We start from the raw sequence: 20239 nt of genomic DNA, 5'->3' as shown, positions 1-20239 counted from the left end.
GGGGAAATATGATATGTCGAGATTAGTGTAAATTAGCCCGTGATGTCACCGCCGCAGCGTCGTGTGCGATATGAAGACGCGGCGCGCTGCTTCTATACGAATAAGCTGCGTGTAGGAATGCTTTCACACTCCTACATGTAAGCAGTCTTGAGTGTCTCTGCCGAATTTTTTCTCCCCAACTTTAGATTTTACTTAACTGGACCTCCCCTCACCTAGAAAGATGACCTCACTTAGAATATGTGCCGATATTTTTTTGTTCTTGTCTTTTTGGAGTTCTGTGTAGAGCGATCATTACACGGTCCCTTTATACACCAACGCGGAACTCGGACGTCACGCCGCTCCAATGTTGCTGCTGTCAACTTGACACATGCGCGGACGCTTAACTTCACGCGAAACTGCCTTCTGCGCACGCGCAGTACCCACAGTGTGGGAAAACGGCGACTTGTTTCTAAACCCCTTGCTGGCCTATAAGCAGCTATGGCCATGCTAGCTTTTGGGCTCTTTAAGTGGGCACGTTCCTCGGACGGTTACTGAACCCTGAGTGGATGTTCGCTTTACAACGCGCATGTTTTGTTCCCATCGACGTCCACAGTGCAGGTGTCCGCACCGCACGACCGGTACCACGGCATACGGCTGCCCCACCCTGCCTCTACGTTCCGGTTCCTGCAGTTTCATTTCCACTGGGGAAACAGTTCGGCCAGGGGATCCGAGCACGTCGTGGACGACAACAGCTACTCCATGGAGGTAAGCACTTCCGGCACCGCCTGGAATGATCCAAGCCCGGGAGCAGCATCCTCTGCCACCTGGCATCATCCCCCACATGCTCACTCGAAAAATCACCACGATTTTATTTTATCTCTACAATACCCTTACATCATTGCTGGACGCGGCGGTGCAGGTATTAGTATGTGGGCGACTTGACCTTTCTGCGGTGCCGCAGCTGTCCTGGGCTGAACTAAATACTAAATAGGATATCGGGTATCAAATATCCCACTCGGATGACGCCAACTCGGCCATAGACATTTTGCGAAGTGTGCAGCGCCGTCCGCGGTACCGAAAGAATGTTGGGAACTCTAGGTACACAAACGGTCCTAGCAGACGACAGAGGCGATCACGGAGGCGACGTCGAGCGGGCCAGGACAGGGGAGCAATTCCGGTACCCTCGCGCTCTCTTCAGTGTCACGCGGTTACGCCGACGCCGCTCAAGCCGGAAACGGGCGCCAAAGAGCTGCCCTCTAAAAAAATGGAAGTTGTATTTATACGACTTCGCAACGTTCAGCTAAACGACACAGTAGATGAGGCTCCACATCTTGCCAAACAGTATGAACAAGCGCACTGGAGTCTTTAATGCCATGTTCTCTGGTAACCTTCAAAAACAAATTGCCAGACCGTACTCGAAGTTGTGTGTACGTGGAACCCAGAAAATCATTCTGGATAATGATTACATATTTGGTTATTGACATTAAGTTTCGTGCATGCAGTGATAAAGGACCCTTGTAATCACATGTGTCGCACCAGATTCTCAGGCATTCTTTTCATATTTTGGGCCGCTTTCACGAGACGTTATTATGAATACGGGTGTGTACGATATAAGCAGAGCAACTCTTAACATCTTACGTGTTCATGTAATTGATTTGCCCTATCTGACTTCGACATGTTCAGTGAGGTCTTACTGCCAATACATTGGGTCAGACTTTTCCACCAGTTGGAGATCTGAAACACAGAGAAGGTAATTTCAGTACAAACTTTAACAGTCACGTAATATTGTCGAAAAACAAAATCAATCAAACGTAAACTTTGCGCTCTCTTCTAATCTTTCAAATGAATACAAAAAATGAATAAACACACACTTTATGAACACTTTCATAAAAACTATTTTTTATTCGGTCCATAACTTTTTAAAAAGGAAACTTCCGTTGAGATTTTTTAGCCCTGAGACCAAGTTCATTGCTATGGCCCCATGTTTAAGCCGAAGCCAAAACCGAAACTAAGCGGGCAGAGAGACGCGCTATCGCAGTCAGCTCTGCTTGCGGAGCAGGCGGAGGGATCGAGAACACGCTACATGGTATTTTTCTCATATCGCGAGCTACAACTGCCTCTGGTATTTTTTTCGCAGATGCACCTGGTACACATGAACACAAAATACACGTCCGTTGAACAGGCCTCGAAGCACGGTGATGGCCTGGCAGTTGTTGCTGTCCTTTTTAAGGTAAATAAACCGCATCTTAATTCCTGCGGGAGAATATTTTGTGCTTGTTGGTTCCGTGTTCTGCTTTCCGTGTTCCTACCACCCCTTACCTGGAACGCGTTTCCTACAGGCGCGCTTTGACCCCTTGATTTCCGCCTGATGACGTCAGAGAAGTGTCACGTTGCCGCTGGCCGCGATCCTAGCGGTGTCACAGCAGCGGTGGCTGATATGGCAGACGCCTGTTCTGCTGCCGGCCGTTCTCCAGCCCGACAGACACGGAGAGTTCCAACAGCCAGCTAGTTGGGACCCCGTGACGACAGCGACACTCGCGTTCGCTCGTCCTTTTCGCCGGGACCTGTAGCACCCGACCGCCAGGATCGCGACATCCGACAATGTGACACGCCGACTCGTTTGACGTCATACGTTGCTACTTCAGGAACACTTTGGATGTATGGGCGGGATGGGACGCGTTCCAGGCCCCGTACTGCTTGCCGCCCGTGGTGAGGGAGATGAAGGGTCGGCAAAGCGTCGTGCTGTTTCCGTTTCCGATAAGAGCATCGGAGAATGAATGGCTAAGCAAGATGCGTAAGCGCAGTAAACCACGAGCTGAGTTCTTTTCCTTTTTTTTTTAAGATAGCATTTTATGCTTGAGATACAGAAGCTATACTCCTAGCATTGCTAACTCGCGAACTCAACGTAGCACCTGCAGAATCATAAGAATATGGGACCACGTGCTCTGGCCATAAGCGTGTACAAAGATAGTAGAGTTTTTAGTAGATATTTCCGACGACTTCGACAACGGCATTCGGAACTCTGCCGCCGCTTATTGCGAGTGCATTGTACCGTCATCGGGTATTCTGTTATCGCAACTATGTACTAAAACTTTCCGATGTAATGCACGCGTAAGCTCGTTTCAGCGGTTATGGATGATCGCAGACATAACTATCGTTCGTATCTTGTTTCCTTTTATTCTGTTCGCTTCACTTCATCATTGTGGTCGCGCAACACCTCTTATGGTCACTGAGAGAATGAGAACGGCAGGGCGTGTCTTTTCAACGCCCTGCCTCCAGCCCGCGTTTTACGCCTTCGGCCGTGCTTAGACTGAGCCATAGCCTCCTACTGACAAAGCCCGGCAGATCGCCATGAGAAGCGGCCGCCGAAATGGAAACGGTGGAGCAGCAGACAATGGATGCAAGGAGAGCCACGGGACTTGCGCTCCACTGCGGCGAGACGCCGAAACACACTTCTCCCTAGTGAACAAGTGTGTTTAGGGTCCTCGCCGCTGCAAAAGTTGTGCGCTGAAGTCCAGGTACCCCTGGGTGCCTCTATTTGCCGGCTGCTCCGCTGATAGGGTGGAGACACCCGCCATTGCTCTCACCAGCGTCATATTGCGTCTATCTTTCCAGAACTTTCGCTAAACACAACGTTTTTGCACCACAACTTTGTCAGACACACTTTATAGGACCCACACCCCATGTGGAGCTAATACTGACCTCAGGCGCCATATTGTGGCGCTCCATTGGCTCTATTTTTGTCTCTACCCTGTCAGCGGAAGCGGCCGGCAGATGGAGGCACCCTAGGTACCCCTAAGGGGCTTTAGGTTCCCCGAAAAATGGCTCTTTGATGCTCTATGCTAACAGATCCCCGCGCTCCAAATGTGCGACCGCGCACTCTCCGTCGTCGAACTGCCAGGCTTTGCAAGTATAGAGGAGGCTATGACTGAGCGCGCGCGCTGGGGGCCCACGAGACGTCCGAGCATTGTCGAGGGTACGAAGCTCACGCTGCAGGCGGGACAACCGAAGCTCCTCCCGGCCGTTCTCGCGGTGTCCTCTCCAGCGCAGGCATGGTGCGAATTCGTCGATACTCATTTCAATGGCTCGTCATACCGGTGAGACAAACTTGAGTTCAGTTAAGGCGACTCGAATCTGGCGTGGGGGAAAAACGTTTATACATATTTTACGAGGGACACAACTTCTACGATTTTTTGAGTAATTGAGGATATTCGCCTTATGTTTTCTGTAATAACTGAATTATAGCGCGATTCTTACACCGGTAAAAGCGGTTCTTGCTACGTCTATGCCAGGGCTAGGCTGTATCGCAATATAAATGTATCGCCATAGTATCTTAGACATACTTTCGAGTATCTGTATCTCTGTATCGAGATACATTTGAAAAATGCATTTGTATCTCATTAGTGAAATACAGTTACAAAGAATCGCTTGTATCGTGATACTTTCTCAGACTTAGGTATCTCGTTACGTTTGTTGCCGTTTTCAAAGTAAATTTAAAAGATATTAAAGACATGTGTTTGGTGCAAGTTTCTTTTTTTTTTTCAGAATTTATAACATGAACTCGCCCTATATTGTAATCCATCACAATCACCAACATAAAAAAACAAACAAACCACATCTGTGGTTTAAAGAAGGTTAATTGCAAGAATAACAGAATAAGCTCCCCTTACAAGGCCCACCACTCTTTCCAATTTAGCATACCGAACGCTGTAGAGGAGTTCAGTGGAGAAAAGGTATACGGCTCTGTTGTCGAATCTCCTCATACTATTGGGTACTCACAAGCATAGAAGACGACAGTTTGAGATGCGCCCTCAAGGCAAAACAAGGTTCATCTAGTGCAAACGCCTATTGTCAAGTATGGCACGCAGTCTTTACTGCTCAGCAACTATGTGGCTCACCGGGCGTGGCATGTTGTTTTAGCGACATTAGTCCGAAGTAAGGGAAAGTGCGTAAAATGACACAGAAAGAGGAGCACAAGCATAAATTGCCATTTGTGTTCGCCACAAACTACGCCCTCCCCACGTAGCACCGTCCGGGAATAAATATATTTCCATAAGTATCTTTGTTCCGGAATACTTTTCCGACGTTTTTTCAGAAGTATCTCGGGGATATCCAGTTGCATAAAAGACATGTATCTTAGTGTCTGTATTTTAGGCCATAAAATACATGTATCTCAGAATTTGTATTCCCGAATACGTTTTGGAATATCTCTGCCCAGCTCTGGTCTATGCTCACCGGCTGGTCTTCATGCTGAATAACTGAGAGCGCAAGAAGTAAAACAAACAAAAAACTGGCAGTTCCCTGTTGTGTCCTGTAAATGAAGTGCGGTGACAACCTAGACGCCGCACTCTGTCGCGCACATGTAGCTACACCGCCCCGATTAAGTTTAGCGGGCTTACGTCCCGCTGCATTTACTGGACGGTGTTAATATGTCACCATGACGTCACGTCCCATTTTAACATCATGTAACATTCTTACATCACTTGACGCTGACGTCACGTGACGTTGTGACAACACGTCACATTTCGACCTCACGTGACGTTCTGATATGACGTAAAACTCTGACGTCACGGGCCGCCATGACGTCACGTTACGCCATGACGTCACGAAAATCATGATGTTACGAAAAAATGATTTTATTTGACACTGACATGCATCACATGACATGCTGACATCACGTGACATAATGAAGTCACGTGACATCGTGGCATTCCGGGACGTAGTCACTAAACACCGTGACGTCTCGTGTCGATAAATTTCCTCTGAATTTAGAGAGAAAATGTTTGTGTTAAATTTGGCGGAAATATTTTCAAGTTTAGTGGTCCACGTCTTACACACACACTCACTCCAAGATCCGCTCAAAACCTCGCCAATAACCGCTATTCCCATAGAAGGGAAGGAAGAAATTGGTACTGCGGAAATATCGTACACTTACTCAGCCTTACCTCCACTATGGATAGAGCTCCTGTATAAATCATAGTAGGCGTGTGGTTTAATTTTCTTGCCTCCTACAGGTAGGACAAGTGGACAACCTTTACTTTGATGTGATCGTGGACGCTGTGAGACAAGTTCAGACCGGAGAGAACGTGCACATGAATGTGACAAAACCGGTCGTTCTGTCTCACCTGCTGCCGAAGAACGGAGTGGATCACTTCCAGTATTTCGGATCGCTCACAACACCGCCTTGCTCGGAAGCCGTCACCTGGATAGTCTTGAGGAAAGCTGTCACCATGAGTGAACGTCAGGTAAGACCATGTCCCTGCGAGGAACTTCTATTCGAGGATAAACCGAATTCTAGCTGGAATGAAGCTTGAATTGCGCCTTATCTAGGCTACATGGTAGAGCGCTCCGCTCGTTTTGAAGAGGTCCCGGTCAGCGGCCATCAGTCACCTGAGAGTGCGAGTGGCCTGTTGCGCTCGATTTCAGATGGAAGTCAATTAACTCTTGCGTAGATGCTCGAGGATTCTCCCAAAATCATTATATCCACAGGTCTCCTGTCCGCTTGTTATCAATTAAAAGTTTTATTATTGTGGGATCTTTGATAATTACAACACAGAAAAGATGACAAGTAAACCTCGTCCTTCGGCAATTTGCCGTAAATAAAATTAATGTAGGGAGGAACTGTGCAGGCTTTCCTTCGGAAGCAAAACAAAATGGTGTTTTCTTGTCCCATTTTTGGTTTCTAGTCTCAAGGTTTGTTTTTCCACTATGATCGTTCCGTTTCAATGATATAACGGAAACGTTAAAAAAAAAAAAGTTCCTCTGGATTAGGAGCAACCGTTTGTGCATTTTAGGCAGAACACTGTCTCAGATTATTCTGAATACTTTGTATTTTATACACAGCGGCGTTTCAAATAATTAATAATTCTATGCTTAAAAAAAAACCAAAAATCTTTCTGGTTGCTTCAACTGGAGCAGATCGGCGCTTCAGTAAAACAGGGTAACCGGAACGGTATGTAGGGGGAGCGACGATCGACGGCACCGGGGTGTTTCAGATAAAGAAAGTTAAACTGAAGCGAAGAAAACTGGCCTGTCATATATAATCCCCGATCCACATAAAAAAGAGTGTCTTGTTCCAGAAAGAATATTTGGAAAATTAATTTAAATTTGAACTATGTGGAACCGTAGTAAGATTTGAGGGAACGGTGAAAAGATGTGCGCTGAGAGCGTTATTGTGCTCTTGAAGGTAGGCGGTCTCTGAACTCGGTCGAGAAGCGACGACAAGATGTTTCTTACGGTACTGTGAGGGCCAATGAGCGCGTTTTCATCATCCTAGATCCGCAGGTCACCGTAATGAAAAAGAGCTGCTCCTGTTAAGCCGTTGAACCCACCGCGACACCGTTAGCCCGAGCGAGTCATCGCCGGTTTTCTCGTTTTTTTTTTCTTAGTATTTAAGGAATATTGTCATCAAAACAATTATAATGGTGGAAGGCACTCGGTTATGGTACAAACCGCAGTGCTGACATTTGATGCCTGCTTGTTGCTTAACGGTGTCGCGCAGCGTGCAGTGCTCAAGGAAACGAAACAGCGAAGCGAGTGGCCTCGCGCATGTACAGTTACTTTAGCGTTGCCTAGAGTAATTAAGAGGCGGGGTCATATGGTTTCTCTATGCTAGACTAACTGTATTGGCTAGCTATATGCGCTAGAGCAGCTGCATATGCTCAAACGGAGCACTTGCAGTTACTCTAGCGAAGCCAAGCGCTTCGCTGGTCCTTTTCGTTCCGCTGAGCACTACGTACAGGGCAGGGCAAGCCAGTGTTGTGCTGAACACATAGCAAAAGTATTTAAAATGATATTCTAAATACCCGTTTAAGATTGTATTTAGAATATAGTATTCAAGCTATTTTTACCACAAACTGTCTTCAGAGAGTACAAATACTACAAAAAAAAAATGAAAGACGTTTACAACTCCCTGTAATGACGAATTTGAGTGCAACTCTTGAGGAGGGGATGGTACGGAGAGGAAGGTATGCCCCTCCCCCTCCTCCCTCTTCCTCCTCCCTTTCTTCTCCCCCTCCTCCTTCCTCGTGACGTCACTCGTGACCCTAGCGACCCTCGAGACGTCACCTGTGAAGGCCTCGGGAAGGTCGTCACCTTCGCTGTGAAGGTCGTGACCTTCACGAGTGATTAGAATGGCAATCTGGGCTAGTTGGTTCATGATAACTTTCAGGGCGCCGAAAATACACAAGGACAAGATACAAGAAAGGAGACGTGAACAAGGCGCACTCGCAACTAGCGTTTATGAAAAAACCACTCTCTTATATACTCATGGAAAACAACACAGTCATACTACACAGTCATACTACACAGTCATACTACACAGTCATACTACACAGTCATACTACACAGTCATACTACACAGTCATACTACACAGTCATACTACACAGTCATACTACGTCCGGTGTAGCCCCCTTCGTAGAAAAGTGTGCTCTTTTGCCGATAGTGACACAGACGTGTCACTAATGCAGTCCTTGCCCTTTTCTTTTATTTCGAAGGCCTCGTGCAGCTCCCTCGATATCCGATCGGCGTATCTGGCCAAAAACCTCGTGTCACTAAATGACGGTGTGCAGGAGCAACGGCTGCAGTGCGTGGCAAGGTGTCCCGACGGGACACCTTGCCACGCACTGCAGCCGTTGCTCCTGCACACCGTCATTTGACGGTGTGACGTCAATGACGTCACACCGTCACACTGTCATGCCACGCACTGCAGCCGTTGCTCCTGCAGCCGTTGCTCCTGCACACCGTCGAAGGTCACTCGTGAAGACGTGCCACGTCTTCACGAGTGACCTTCGTGACGTCACTCGTGACCGTATACTGACCCTCGCGACGTAACTCGTGACGTCATTTTTGAAAACGTCCCATAATGCAACGCGCGGTTAGGAGTGACGTCACTCGTGACCCTAGTGATCCTCGTGACGTCACGTGTGACGTCATTATGGGAAACGCCCCATAATGCAACGCGCGGTTACGCCGACGCCGACAGCGACGCTGCTGAAGCCAGAAACAGGCGCCTGAGAGCTGGGCTGTAAAAAGTAATTGAATTACCTTCGAAGGTACTTGGCAAGTAGGTTGCAAGCTGGAAATATAAGGGGCATCGGTGGCCGACTAGACTAGCGCACACAAGCTCGGAGCACGTGGAGCGAAAGCTCCGGCTGCAGGAACCAGGGATCCTGGACACAATCCCCACTTCTGCACGTTTCGATCTGGATGAACATTGTACCGGCGTGCAGACGTGTATTACATATTTTCCGGACTATATACCGCACCCGGTGTATAGACCGAAAAAGACAAAATTCAGCTGAAAAAAAAAAAATTTAGTTTAGATAGTCTGCTTCCGGTGCATAGTCTACGGGCTGTGCATAGACCGCACCTAGTGCCTAATCCGAACGTAAAAATAATGCACAGCACATCTTTACAAACGCCTGCTGTATTAGCTCACAAAGGAGCTTATATCATACATAACTCACAATTAATAGACTTAGTTATTCATAACATTCTTCACGTCTTGTCGCAGTGAAGTATTTAGAAAAATACAAAACCTTGTACGGTCCACACCGGGTAAAATTACAACTTTTAAACACGTACATTCCGCGGACTATACACCGAGAAATACGATACTACTGCGTGATGCAGATTAATGACCACAGTCTAGCGGCTGTACTGCGCTGGCTAAATTTCTTATCTACAGCTGAGACACCAGACACCCACTGAGGCTAACTTTCTGATGTATAAACCAACACGCATTATTATAATTGGTAATATAAGAATGAAAAAAGTAAAAAACAGGGCGCTCTAATTGTGATGACTTCGCTGAAAATCACAATCTTCTGTGATTTTCATGACTTTCAAGAGCGCCTTAGCTGCTTGACGTTTACATTGAAATAATTTGGGATATGCGACAAAACGCACGCAGAAAGATTTTAGGAACAAACAACACTCACGGATTCTATTGTAGACAAGGCACCTGCCGTGCTTTAGGTTGGCGGCAGGATCGGCTCATGACGCATTTTGCAACGAACTCGTGACATGCCTTTGCGCGTTTCGGGGCACAATTGACACATAGTCCGGCATCGCATATCCCTAACAACTGAACTACAGGATCAGGCAGCCAGACTTGTTAATGAGTACGCGAGTGATCGACAAACGTCCAGGCTCAGGAGGAGTTTCGGCTCGAGGACAGCAGCCTCTCCCGCTGTCCAACAACCAACAACCTCACCTGCGGTGCAGCATGGCGTTCATAGTATGGGCCACTTGCCTTTCTGCGGCACCGTGGCTTTCCTGAGCAACATAAACACAAATATCAATATTTATCAAAGAGCGAGTATTCTGTCTCCCCAGCCAAGAGCGAGGAGGAGCGCCTGTACCTTCAAACTGTAAAAGAAATAATAAAAAAAAAAGATTATGAAGGTTAGGTGGGAAACACGGATAACACAAGAGTGTGTCAACGAAACCGCTTGCAAACCCTATTCCCCTGGCCAACTTCCGCATCAACTCGAACCATATTCGACGCATCAAGCAAGATTCCAAAATCAGATTCCACCTTTTTAGAAATAATTTGCTCCACCTGGCCAAAAAATGGGTTCGAGGATTCTGAGAATGAAACAATGTGCGCATTGGCAACGAGATGAAAGAAACTCTTTTGAACGAGCTTGAGAGCAAAAGTGAAGCCACAATAGACTTTTCTAGCGGCCAACGAAGCTATTTACAGCGCGCGTCTTGGGTTTTGAGTGTTGCTCAATTGCGTTGGACTGTGGGTTTTCTTGTCAGCGGGCTGTGGCAACCTGTATAGGCGCAATGCCGGCCGCTGTTGAAGGCTAAGTTAACGCATCTTATTGTTCCTTTTGTGTTCTATGGCGAATAGCCTTTTTAGAGGTTTTTAAGAATTTTTAGAAACACACAAACAAATGAAAGTTATTTTATTTGTTTAGTTTGTGCACGACAGAACAAAAGCACTTGGAATGTTTATTTCATTTTATGTTGATTTTTACTACGCTATACACTAAGGTCCTATAACTGTCGCAAATATTTGACCAGGTAGGATAGCCGAAATGCATGGGTATTCTCTCTCACAACACGAAACCCAACCAGTATCATCAATCGAGCAACATATTGTACGTACCCCACGGCGCAGCGTTATCCGTGTTCAAAGCTAAAATGCTTTGGGACATAGACAGCGACGCGGCAGCCACGAAGACGAAGCAAACGAGGGGGTCATGACGAACACACAACTTTTATTCCCGAGTGTGAAGAGCCCGAATCCCCCTCTGTCCTATAGCACGCGCTTATCTACATCTTGCTTGATGCACGCTGGCGACATCTCTTGGGCATCTAGAAAACAATATCAGGGTAGTGATTCCTACACCTCCCCCCGGAGCTATAGTTACTGCACACCAGTTACACAGTTCAAAAGAAAGCGTTGTTTACAAGTCCAGCCGTCTTGGCGACTTGATGGCACGTCCATAGCGTGATCTTGAGACACCTTGCGGTGAAGATGCACGACCTAGAGAGAGCGAAGAGCAGCCCGCAGTTGACAACTCCCCAGGCCGATCTTCTTCGGGTAGTTGTCCTGGAGGCTCCTATGCAGAAGGAGGCGCGATAGACTCCCTCGTTGTAATGGGCGTCGAGACGGGCACCAGGTGCCGGCGGTTTCGCTGCATGATTCCCTTGGGAGTCTCTATGACGTACGACCGTGGTCGTTGGGCCGGGCTAAGGAGACGGGTGCTTGACAGCTGGCATCCATGACCCAGACGCTGTCCCCTTGCTTGATAGGACCGAGAGAGCGAGCGTTGTGGCGGCGATTGAGGTCTCTCGCCTGTCGGACCTTATTCCTGGAGTCTTGAGCCCGGAACCTCTCGTGGCTTGGCTGAACTGGTGTAAGATGCTGCGGCTGTGCAGGAAGACGCGTCTTGTAACCGCCGAACCTTCAGCAACATGGCAGGACAAACTCCTGCGACGCCTGGAGTGTCCCGGAAGGTGAAAAGCGCTAAATACGGGTCTTCGGACTTGTACAAAAGATCCATCTCCGTGCGTACCATGCGCTCTACTGCGCCATTACTCTGCGGGTACCGAGGGCTACATGTTTCATGCTCAAAACCGTATGACAGAGCAAAGTTTGCGAATTCCTTTGAAGCAAACTGCGGACTATCGTCTAACCGCACGACGTCCGGCATACCATGGCGGGAAAAGCAGCCCTTGACAGCCGCGATAACCGCTGAGACGGACGTAGAGTTCAAGGAGACGACGTTTGGAAATCGAGAGTAATAGTCCACTGCGAGTACATAATCGCGTCTTTTCAGCTGAAACAAGTCAATGGCTAGACGCTGCCATGGCCGATACGGTGTAGGCGTTGACATCAAGGGTTCCGAGTGTACAACCCTTGTTTCCGCACACTTGTCGCAGCCGGCGACCGAATTTTCGATCTGGCTGTTGCAGTTGGGCCACCAGATGCTTTATCTAGCTCTCTCCTTACAACGGTGAAGTCCCTGATGGCCGTCGTGCAGAAGGGCCAGGGCGTTGCCACGCAGAGCAGCAGGAATTACGAGGCAGCAGTCCAGCAGAAGAAGGCCCTCGGAGATTGTCAACCTTCCTCTCTCTTTCCAATACGGCACCAAGTTGGGAGGCAGCTTCCTCTTGTCTGGCCATCCTTCTTGGCAGTAGCGGACGACGAGAGAACATTCTCCGTCTTCAGCTTGTCGTCGACGAACCTCGTCCAGTCGGTTAGCGAGGGGAGGCGGAAGACCTTTAAATATCTCGCTAGCAAAGTTTTCGATGCAGAACACCGTATAGGAAGATTGGACGTCACAAGGGGCACGTGAAAGCGTGTTCGCGGTGGCAAGAAGTGTACCAGGCACGTGCCAAAGGTCGAATTGGTAGCGCAATAGCTTTATACGCATTCGCTGAATCCATGGTGGTAGAAACTCCAGCTCCTTTTTTCCCCAGCAGGGCGACGAAAGGCAGGTGATCCGAATACACGGTAAAACTGAGCCCACTCAGATACTGATCGAACCGAAGAACGGCCCAGGTCACGTCGAGAGCTTCCTTTTCTGTCTGACTGTAGTGTGCTTCAGTCGGAGTCAAGTACCTTGAAGCGGAGGCTACAGCTCGACGAGCTCCTGACGGCTGATCTTGAAGTAGTACTGCTCCCAAGCCCAAATGAGCTTGCATCTGCGGACACTATCGTAGGATAGCGTGAATGATACTTCGCCACGCAGGATTCTGAGCTCAGCATAGCCTTCAGTTGCATGAACACACCCTCTTGGCTTGCTCCCCAGGACCATGTGCTTGTCTTATTGAGTAGTGAACGGGTGGGGGCGGTTACGTTCGAAAGGTGTGGCAGGAAGTGTTTTATGGGGTTAACCATCCCCAGCAGTCGGCGAACGCCTGCAACGTCCGCTGGCGGTGGTAGCTCCCGAATGGCGCGAAGCTTGTCGGGATCCGGCGAGATACCATCTCCGTCGACGACGACTCCAAGGAACTTGACCGAAGGAACCCGGAATTCGCACTTCTGATCGTTGAGCTTGTTCCCGGCTTGCTCAAGTCGTCGAAGAACTTCAGCAAGGCGTTGATCGTGCTGTTTAAGGTTTTTCCCGACAACAAGAAAAGCACATCGTCGATCATGCTCGCGACGGCAGGCAACCCTTCCAGGACCCGTGACATTTGACGTGAAAATATTCGGGTGCAGACGCCAGACCGAATGGTAGACGACGGTAACAGTGGCGACCAAACGGTGTGATGAATGTCGTTAATTCTTCGCTTCCGTCGCGTCGCTTCTGCAAAAAGGTCTTGCTTTCTACAAAAATTGTAAGTTGCTGTCACGACCGAAAAAACTTCGAGAGAGATTTCTCCGGGTGTGACGTTGGAAAAGGGTGGACCACTGACCGAACGATAGGTCCACGCTCTGGTAGAGAGTCTGACCAATGAAGAGAGATGGGGACGTAGTTTGAGAAGACAAAGAAGCTTTAATTTAGTGGTAGGCAGCGGCTAATTACGATACATACACTCTGCACAAATAGCTTCTGTAACATAGGGAAGGACGCTTACAAAAATAGTTTACAAATCAAAGGCTTATACAGTCACTGATGAAGATGTTACGATTAACCGAATAAATGATGCTAATTCAAGTGACGTCTCCCTGCGCGGTCCGTCCAAGGTGGAGGTGCTCCGGCAGTTGGCTGGCTCACTATGGGCGGGGCCCCCTGACCTCGCACCCACTTTTTCAGCCGACACGCTCACACACAGCGGAACTCCGTCCTGTACTTGGCGCGAGGCCGTCGACAGTGGTCTCGTCGCCCCTCACGACGACGTGATTCGTCCGTTCGCCTCCGAGTCCCTTCTCGCACTGCCCTTTGTTTCTCGCACTCAAACCCAGGTTCGCACAACAAGCGTTACGTTCCTTTCCCAGACGGTCATTGCCTTGCGGATCTGCCCTTTGGCCCTGAAAGCAGCCTGCCCTCTAAACTCAAACATTCCCTGCCGTTTAATGTGACACAACTCCACTAGGTTCAAAGACCTCATGTTATATTGTTGTTTGGTTTGTTTTGGGGCAGAGTTACGAGACAGCGTGCTTCGTAATATTTATGCCTGTGGCCGCCACAGACACGGCTGTCTGCGGCCCATGGCTTCGGGAGTAACCCAAGCCTCCGGCAAGGCAGTCAAGGACCGGGGGCCACACGCGTTAGCCCACTGAGCCTGGGCGGGCAAGGTGAGGGGAAGAGAACCACCGAGGCACCCCCCCCCCCCCCCCTTCCCCCCAAGGTGCTGAGAAACACTCCCCGCACGCGTCGGTGAATTCGAAATTGGCGGAGGATTCCGGGAAACCAGGCGGCCGCTCACGTCGACAGACACTTTATCCCCGACCTTTGTCGTTTTATGTGACAGTTGCCTTCCGAGCTGGACAATCCTTGCGGTCACGCGCCGAATGCCCACAATTGCCACCAACTGCGTTGTCCAAATGCTGCTGCCTGTTACGTGGGCGCGACAGGAGCGGAGGACGCAGTCTTTTATTTTCGTTTCGTGGACGTTCAAGGCTACTGCAGCTTGCGCCGAACGAGAAGCGCGCTCTCTCTCAGCATCCTCGTGCTGGCGAAGTTGTAAAAAAGCTTAGTCAGCGGTGAGTCGTGTGGAATGGCACAGCTGGTCCGATAGCTTCTCGTCCAATAAGCCCACTACGAACTTGTCACGCACTAGGTGGTCTTCTATCTCGGGGCTATTATAGTTGCAGTTGCAACGTCTGATTAAGAGGTTCGAAACTCCGCGAAAAACGCGTCAACTGTTTCTCCAGGCTGCTGAGTCCTGCTGTGAAATCTTCGGCTTTCGTAAGTTTCATTCGCAGGATGAACGAAGTGTTGGGTCAACTTTTCCTTGACGGCGGCAAACGGTTGTGTCTCCGGGGTTGGCACGCCAAGCGAAGCTAGTACAGTACGAGCTTGCGGACCCATACAATAAAGCAACGTTCGTACTTGCATTTCGTCGCTTGCAGAACGTAGACCGGTGGCAAAGGCGTAATCTTCGTAGGTTTGAATCCACGTTGTCCATTCGCCTGGGCTCGTGAAGTCGAACGGCGACGGCGGTTGAAGCCCCGTGGCCCCGAGGTAGACGGTCTTTTTTTCTTCGTCCGGCATAGTGGTCTCAATGACTACAAGCAGGTGGATCCCACTTCTGACACCATGTTCAGAACTAGGGTGCTCTGGGACAGAGTCAGCGACGCGGCAGCCTGGAAGACGAAGCGAACGAGGGTGTCATGACAAACGCATAACTTTCATTCCCGAGCGTCAAGGGCCAAATGGCACGTGACATCATGTTTCGTGACTTATACAGAAATTCAGTTTTGCCGCTAAATTTAGCGGGGAAAATTACGTGACATGCCTTGATGTCACTTGACCCTCGTACAAACTCTGTTGTCCGCCAAATGTAGCGGGAACACGCGGGAAAAGCCTCTCACTTCCCTTAAACAGAACCCCCACTGTTCCCTCCTCATATCTTGCCTACCCTCTCGGGGTAACCACCGCCCCCAAACAGGGCAATCCGGACCCTCCTCCTCCCCTCTTGTTTTTTAGATTTTTTTTGTACCGCAATAAAAACCACTTTAAAAAATCCGAAAAAAAAAAAAAGAGAGCTGGCTAGGTACATTGGGAGCTGAGGCCATCTTTAAAGCATGCTCCCTGTTTGTTTACGTCACCCCAGTACAACCTTCGTGACGTGGTGAGGAGGTCCTGGGTGAAATACAACTGCCCTTTATCACGCGCTAGGAAATTATTATTTTTTTCTATTCGGAGGAAGAACAGGACACTGAGTGGTACCATTATTTATGAGAGTGGATTAGTTCCTTGAACGGTCTTCGCCTGTTTTGGTGGTGCGCTCGCAGCCACCTTGTTGTGAAAGATGTGCTAGTGTTTCTAGCTATGGGGGCTAAACGGCTTGCGGTTGCATAATCCTGTTATTCCAGAGTGTATTTACGATCAGGTGCGAGCTTATGTAGCACGCAGTGCTCCGTTGTCAGCAATCAGGAGACTACAGGTTCATCGATTGCAAGTCGTTGCGCACGCAGAGCTCGCAAGTCCTCTGACTGACAACTAGCTAGCTGGGCCCGTTTGCTCGAAGCGCTAACCGCGGCTTAAGTTAGCCGCAGTACCTAGGAGAGGGATTTTTTTAAATCACGTGACTGGCTCGGTAGGGATGCGGGGAAACATGGCGGTGCCCCAGTGAGTGAGCGCCGCTCGCTTTGGAAATAATATGTCGTTGTATAGCTGCAATATTGGGCGCGTTAGTCAGCAACGAATGGTGCAGGAGGCTTTTGCTTTGCTTTACCTCACTTAAACCGCAAAGCAGGGGCAATGACATCGCCGCATTTTTTAGATAGTCTTTCAATTCTGGGCATTCCTAAGCCTAAATGAACGCGATAATTGTCGGCATGGCAACGTCTTTGGAAAGCGGATAGACCGATCTCACAAGCCAGTTTGACTACGCCACCGCTGCCGCAATGCACGGAGGGAACTTTAGTCTTTCTGCACGTGCGACAACTTCGCTGGAGCTTTGCGCGTGTGGAGCCCGAGACAGCATGAGCCCTCTCGTGCACTGCCGTTTGCCTCCTGTGAACTAAAGTTATGGCGGTGTCACGCATGCGCCGATCGCTTGGTGAGATCGGTCTATTGTTGATAGCACACAAAAGCAGACAGCGTCCCAACAGACTTTTTTTCTAAATTATCCAAGCACCGAGGTGCATGCTCCGACTGTAGCTGCACGCGTCGCACGTGCTGGCGTCGGCAGTAGTAACCGTTCTAAAGCAAAAAGTATAAAACAAATTTTGCCTTGCACGCGCGTTCGTTAAAGCCTTATTATGATTTTTTTACTTGGAATCTTTTATAAAAGGAAGGCCAGCGAGCGTGAACCGTAGAATTACACTTGCAGCGCTCTCTTAGCCCCACCCCTGCCCGTTTCGATCTGGATGAGCATCGTACCGGCGTGCGGTCGTGTATAACTACTGCGTGATGCACGTTAAAGACCCCAGGCTAGCGGTTGTACCTCACTGGCTAAATTTCTCATCTACAGCTGGGAGACTCGTCGCCCCTGTGAGGCAGACCAAGTTCTAGGCTGTATAAACATACACACAACCCAATTTGTTTTTTCGCGATGCTTGCATAATTTAGAAGAAAGTCTGTTGGGACGCTCTTTGCTTTTGTGTGCTATCAATACCCGGCCGATTGGGTCAAGGCAATCATCTTTCCAAAGACGTTGCCATGCCGACAATTATCGCGTTCATTTAGGCTTAGGAATGCCCAGAATCGAAACACTATGTAAAAAATGCGGCGATGTCATTGCCCATGCTTTGTGGCTTAAGTGAGGTAAGGCAAAGCGAAAGCTTCCTGCACCATTCGTTGCTGACTAACGCGCCCGATATTGCAGCTACAACGACATATTATTTCCAAAGCGAGCGGCGCTCACTCACTGGGGCACCGCCATGTTTCCCCGCATCCCTACCGAGCCCAGTCATGCGATTTCAAAATCCCTCTCCTAGGTACTGCGGCTAACTTAAGCCTCGGTTAGTGCTTCGAGCAAACGGGCCCTGGTTGCAAACAGCACGAAAGGCTGGCTTGTGTGGAAGCAGTTTTGCGAAAGCAGTGTGCCTTTCCGTTTGCTTGGATGGCGCTGGTATATCATCTGCGCAGACTGGTGATGTAACAGCCAAATTTTATTATATGGCAATTCTCACTGCGCTGTTTTTAAGTTCTGCCGCAGATTCTAACATTTGCACAGAAAAAATAAAGTATGGGGATGAACAAAAGCCTCACAAACGGCAAAAAGGCCGTTCATATGGCTTTTATTCCCGCAACTTTGCCAACAAGCTCTAAAACGCCGCTCACATACTTGAAACGAAGTAGGACCGAAAGAGAGAAGACCGGTTTTTAAGCCTATTGCTACGGCGTAGGAACGAACGCGCTGCTGCGGAACAGGTCCCACGCCGCCACAAGAGGCTTAAAAACCAGTCTTGTCTCTGTCGGTCCTACTTTGTTTCAAGTGTGTGTCAAGTTGTCAAGACAAATAAAATGCCCACCTGAAATCTGTTGCACGAATTTTTGTTCAATAAGTCGTATTCAAGTCTGAATAATTTTCCCACGCCTTGTCGAACGATCAACCCTTGGGAAACAATTGGTACACGTATTAACTACAAGAATATTGTGATAACGTCACTTTGAAATGTGCGTAGCAGTCTGAATCCTGTAATTAACCCGCTGTTTAAATCTGCCAAACAAGCAGCGAGGCGTAGTTTTACTTATTTTCCGCGTCTACAATTAAGGCCTACACACATTCATAACCGATGGCGGCAAGCGTTTCATGGATCACAATAGTACCTTTATCTGTGGTGTACCAGGATCACTTGCAAATCTCTGCGTCAAACGGGCTTCGCCACGTAGAACGGGCAGTCGCCACTCCGATCGTGGCTTACGTTTAGTCTGGACATCACGGCAGAACAAGACAAATACTGTTTCTTCACTAATTCGTGCAACCTAATCACTTTACATGTGACTTTACAAAACAAAACGCAAAAGTATTGTGATTTCCGATGGTAACAAAGATGTGATAACATATTTACTTAACCAATTTACTTTTTCTTTTGGTGTTATAATTCTGACCCAAACATGGTTTAATAATGATAACAATATGATTAACCTTCGCGGGTACCGAACTTATTTTGATAACCGACCGAATAGGCGAGGCGGCGGCGTTTTCATTTATGTTAAAAATGGTCGCAGCGTGGTAGCCAACGCACGAAAAGGACGAGCGCCGTGACAGTGCACTTTTCGTGCAGTCGGACTTGAAATGAAATGCTTTCTCCGCTCTCTGGACGTGCACATAACACAATCACAGAAGCAGCCACCAGGCATCCCGTGAAACGTGCGAGGTATGCCCTCCCCTAGCTCACTTCTCTTTGTTTACTTGGTTCTTTCTTCCAGCTAAGCGTCTTTCGCAAAGTGCAGGCCAGTGGTCCCGACCACGGGTCGTCCCACGCTCTGATGGACAACTTCAGGCCGCCGATGCCTCTGCACGGCAGATACGTCCTGAGGAACTTCCACTGTCCCCAATGCCAGCAGAGAAAGGAGAAACAGAGACTCAAGATTCAGGAAGAGTACCAGGCCCAGTTGTTTCCTCCATTTCAAGAGTAACGTGCGGCGCTGCGAAAGGCACGGATGCGCGAACCTGTTTTATAAACTGTGTTTTTAGAGTGCTCATTAAAACTCGTACATTTGTCGCAGCTACGCTGTCCACGCATGTTTTTGATATCCTTGCTCAATACTCGTGGGTTGAAGCATAAAGTCTAGGGGTCCCATTTCGGCCTTATTTTGTTCACATAGGAACGCTATCGCCTCTTGCAAATGGCCGATTCACACGACGGACTGATCCGCGGACGGATTGACCACGTGACGACATGTCCGTAGACGATTTGCCTGCTAATGCTATCGAAGGGCGCGGTTAGTCCTGGGAAGTGGCATTCGAAAACGAAAATAGAACGACGAAAGAGCGTACGCCATCGCTAACAAACCGAAAAAAAAAGCCTTTGATTTTTTTTTTTTTTATAAACCACGTTCCAAGGCATGGCCGAGGCAGAGAGATCGGACGCATCTTGAAAGTGTGATAGTCTCATACTTTACGCTGGAGATCATTAAGCCCGAGTCACACTGCTGATACATCATAAAAAAAGCAATCTGATAACACGAGTCACCAGAATATTCGTGGTTCGAATGCCGCGTGCCAAGTTTCTCC

The 20239-nt window shown here is 48.7% G+C and overlaps 1 protein-coding gene across 1 annotated transcript in view; it reads left to right on the top strand.

Moving 5' to 3' along the window:
• LOC120846745 (carbonic anhydrase 1) overlaps positions 1-19730 on the top strand; it is a 39734-nt gene extending 20004 nt beyond the window's left edge. Inside the window, exons 4-7 of the mRNA XM_040218610.1 lie at positions 593-744; positions 2117-2209; positions 5994-6224; positions 19432-19730. Of these exons, the coding sequence (XP_040074544.1) occupies positions 593-744; positions 2117-2209; positions 5994-6224; positions 19432-19641 (686 nt within the window). The 3' untranslated portion in view covers positions 19642-19730. The remainder of the gene's footprint in view (positions 1-592; positions 745-2116; positions 2210-5993; positions 6225-19431) is intronic.
• The last annotated feature ends 509 nt before the right edge of the window (positions 19731-20239 follow it).

This window comes from Ixodes scapularis, unplaced genomic scaffold, assembly GCF_016920785.2.
Source record: "Ixodes scapularis isolate PalLabHiFi unplaced genomic scaffold, ASM1692078v2 PGA_scaffold1__304_contigs__length_218370807, whole genome shotgun sequence".
In the NCBI taxonomy this organism is placed as follows: domain Eukaryota; kingdom Metazoa; phylum Arthropoda; class Arachnida; order Ixodida; family Ixodidae; genus Ixodes; species Ixodes scapularis.
This window is presented reverse-complemented; position numbering and strand designations above follow the sequence as displayed.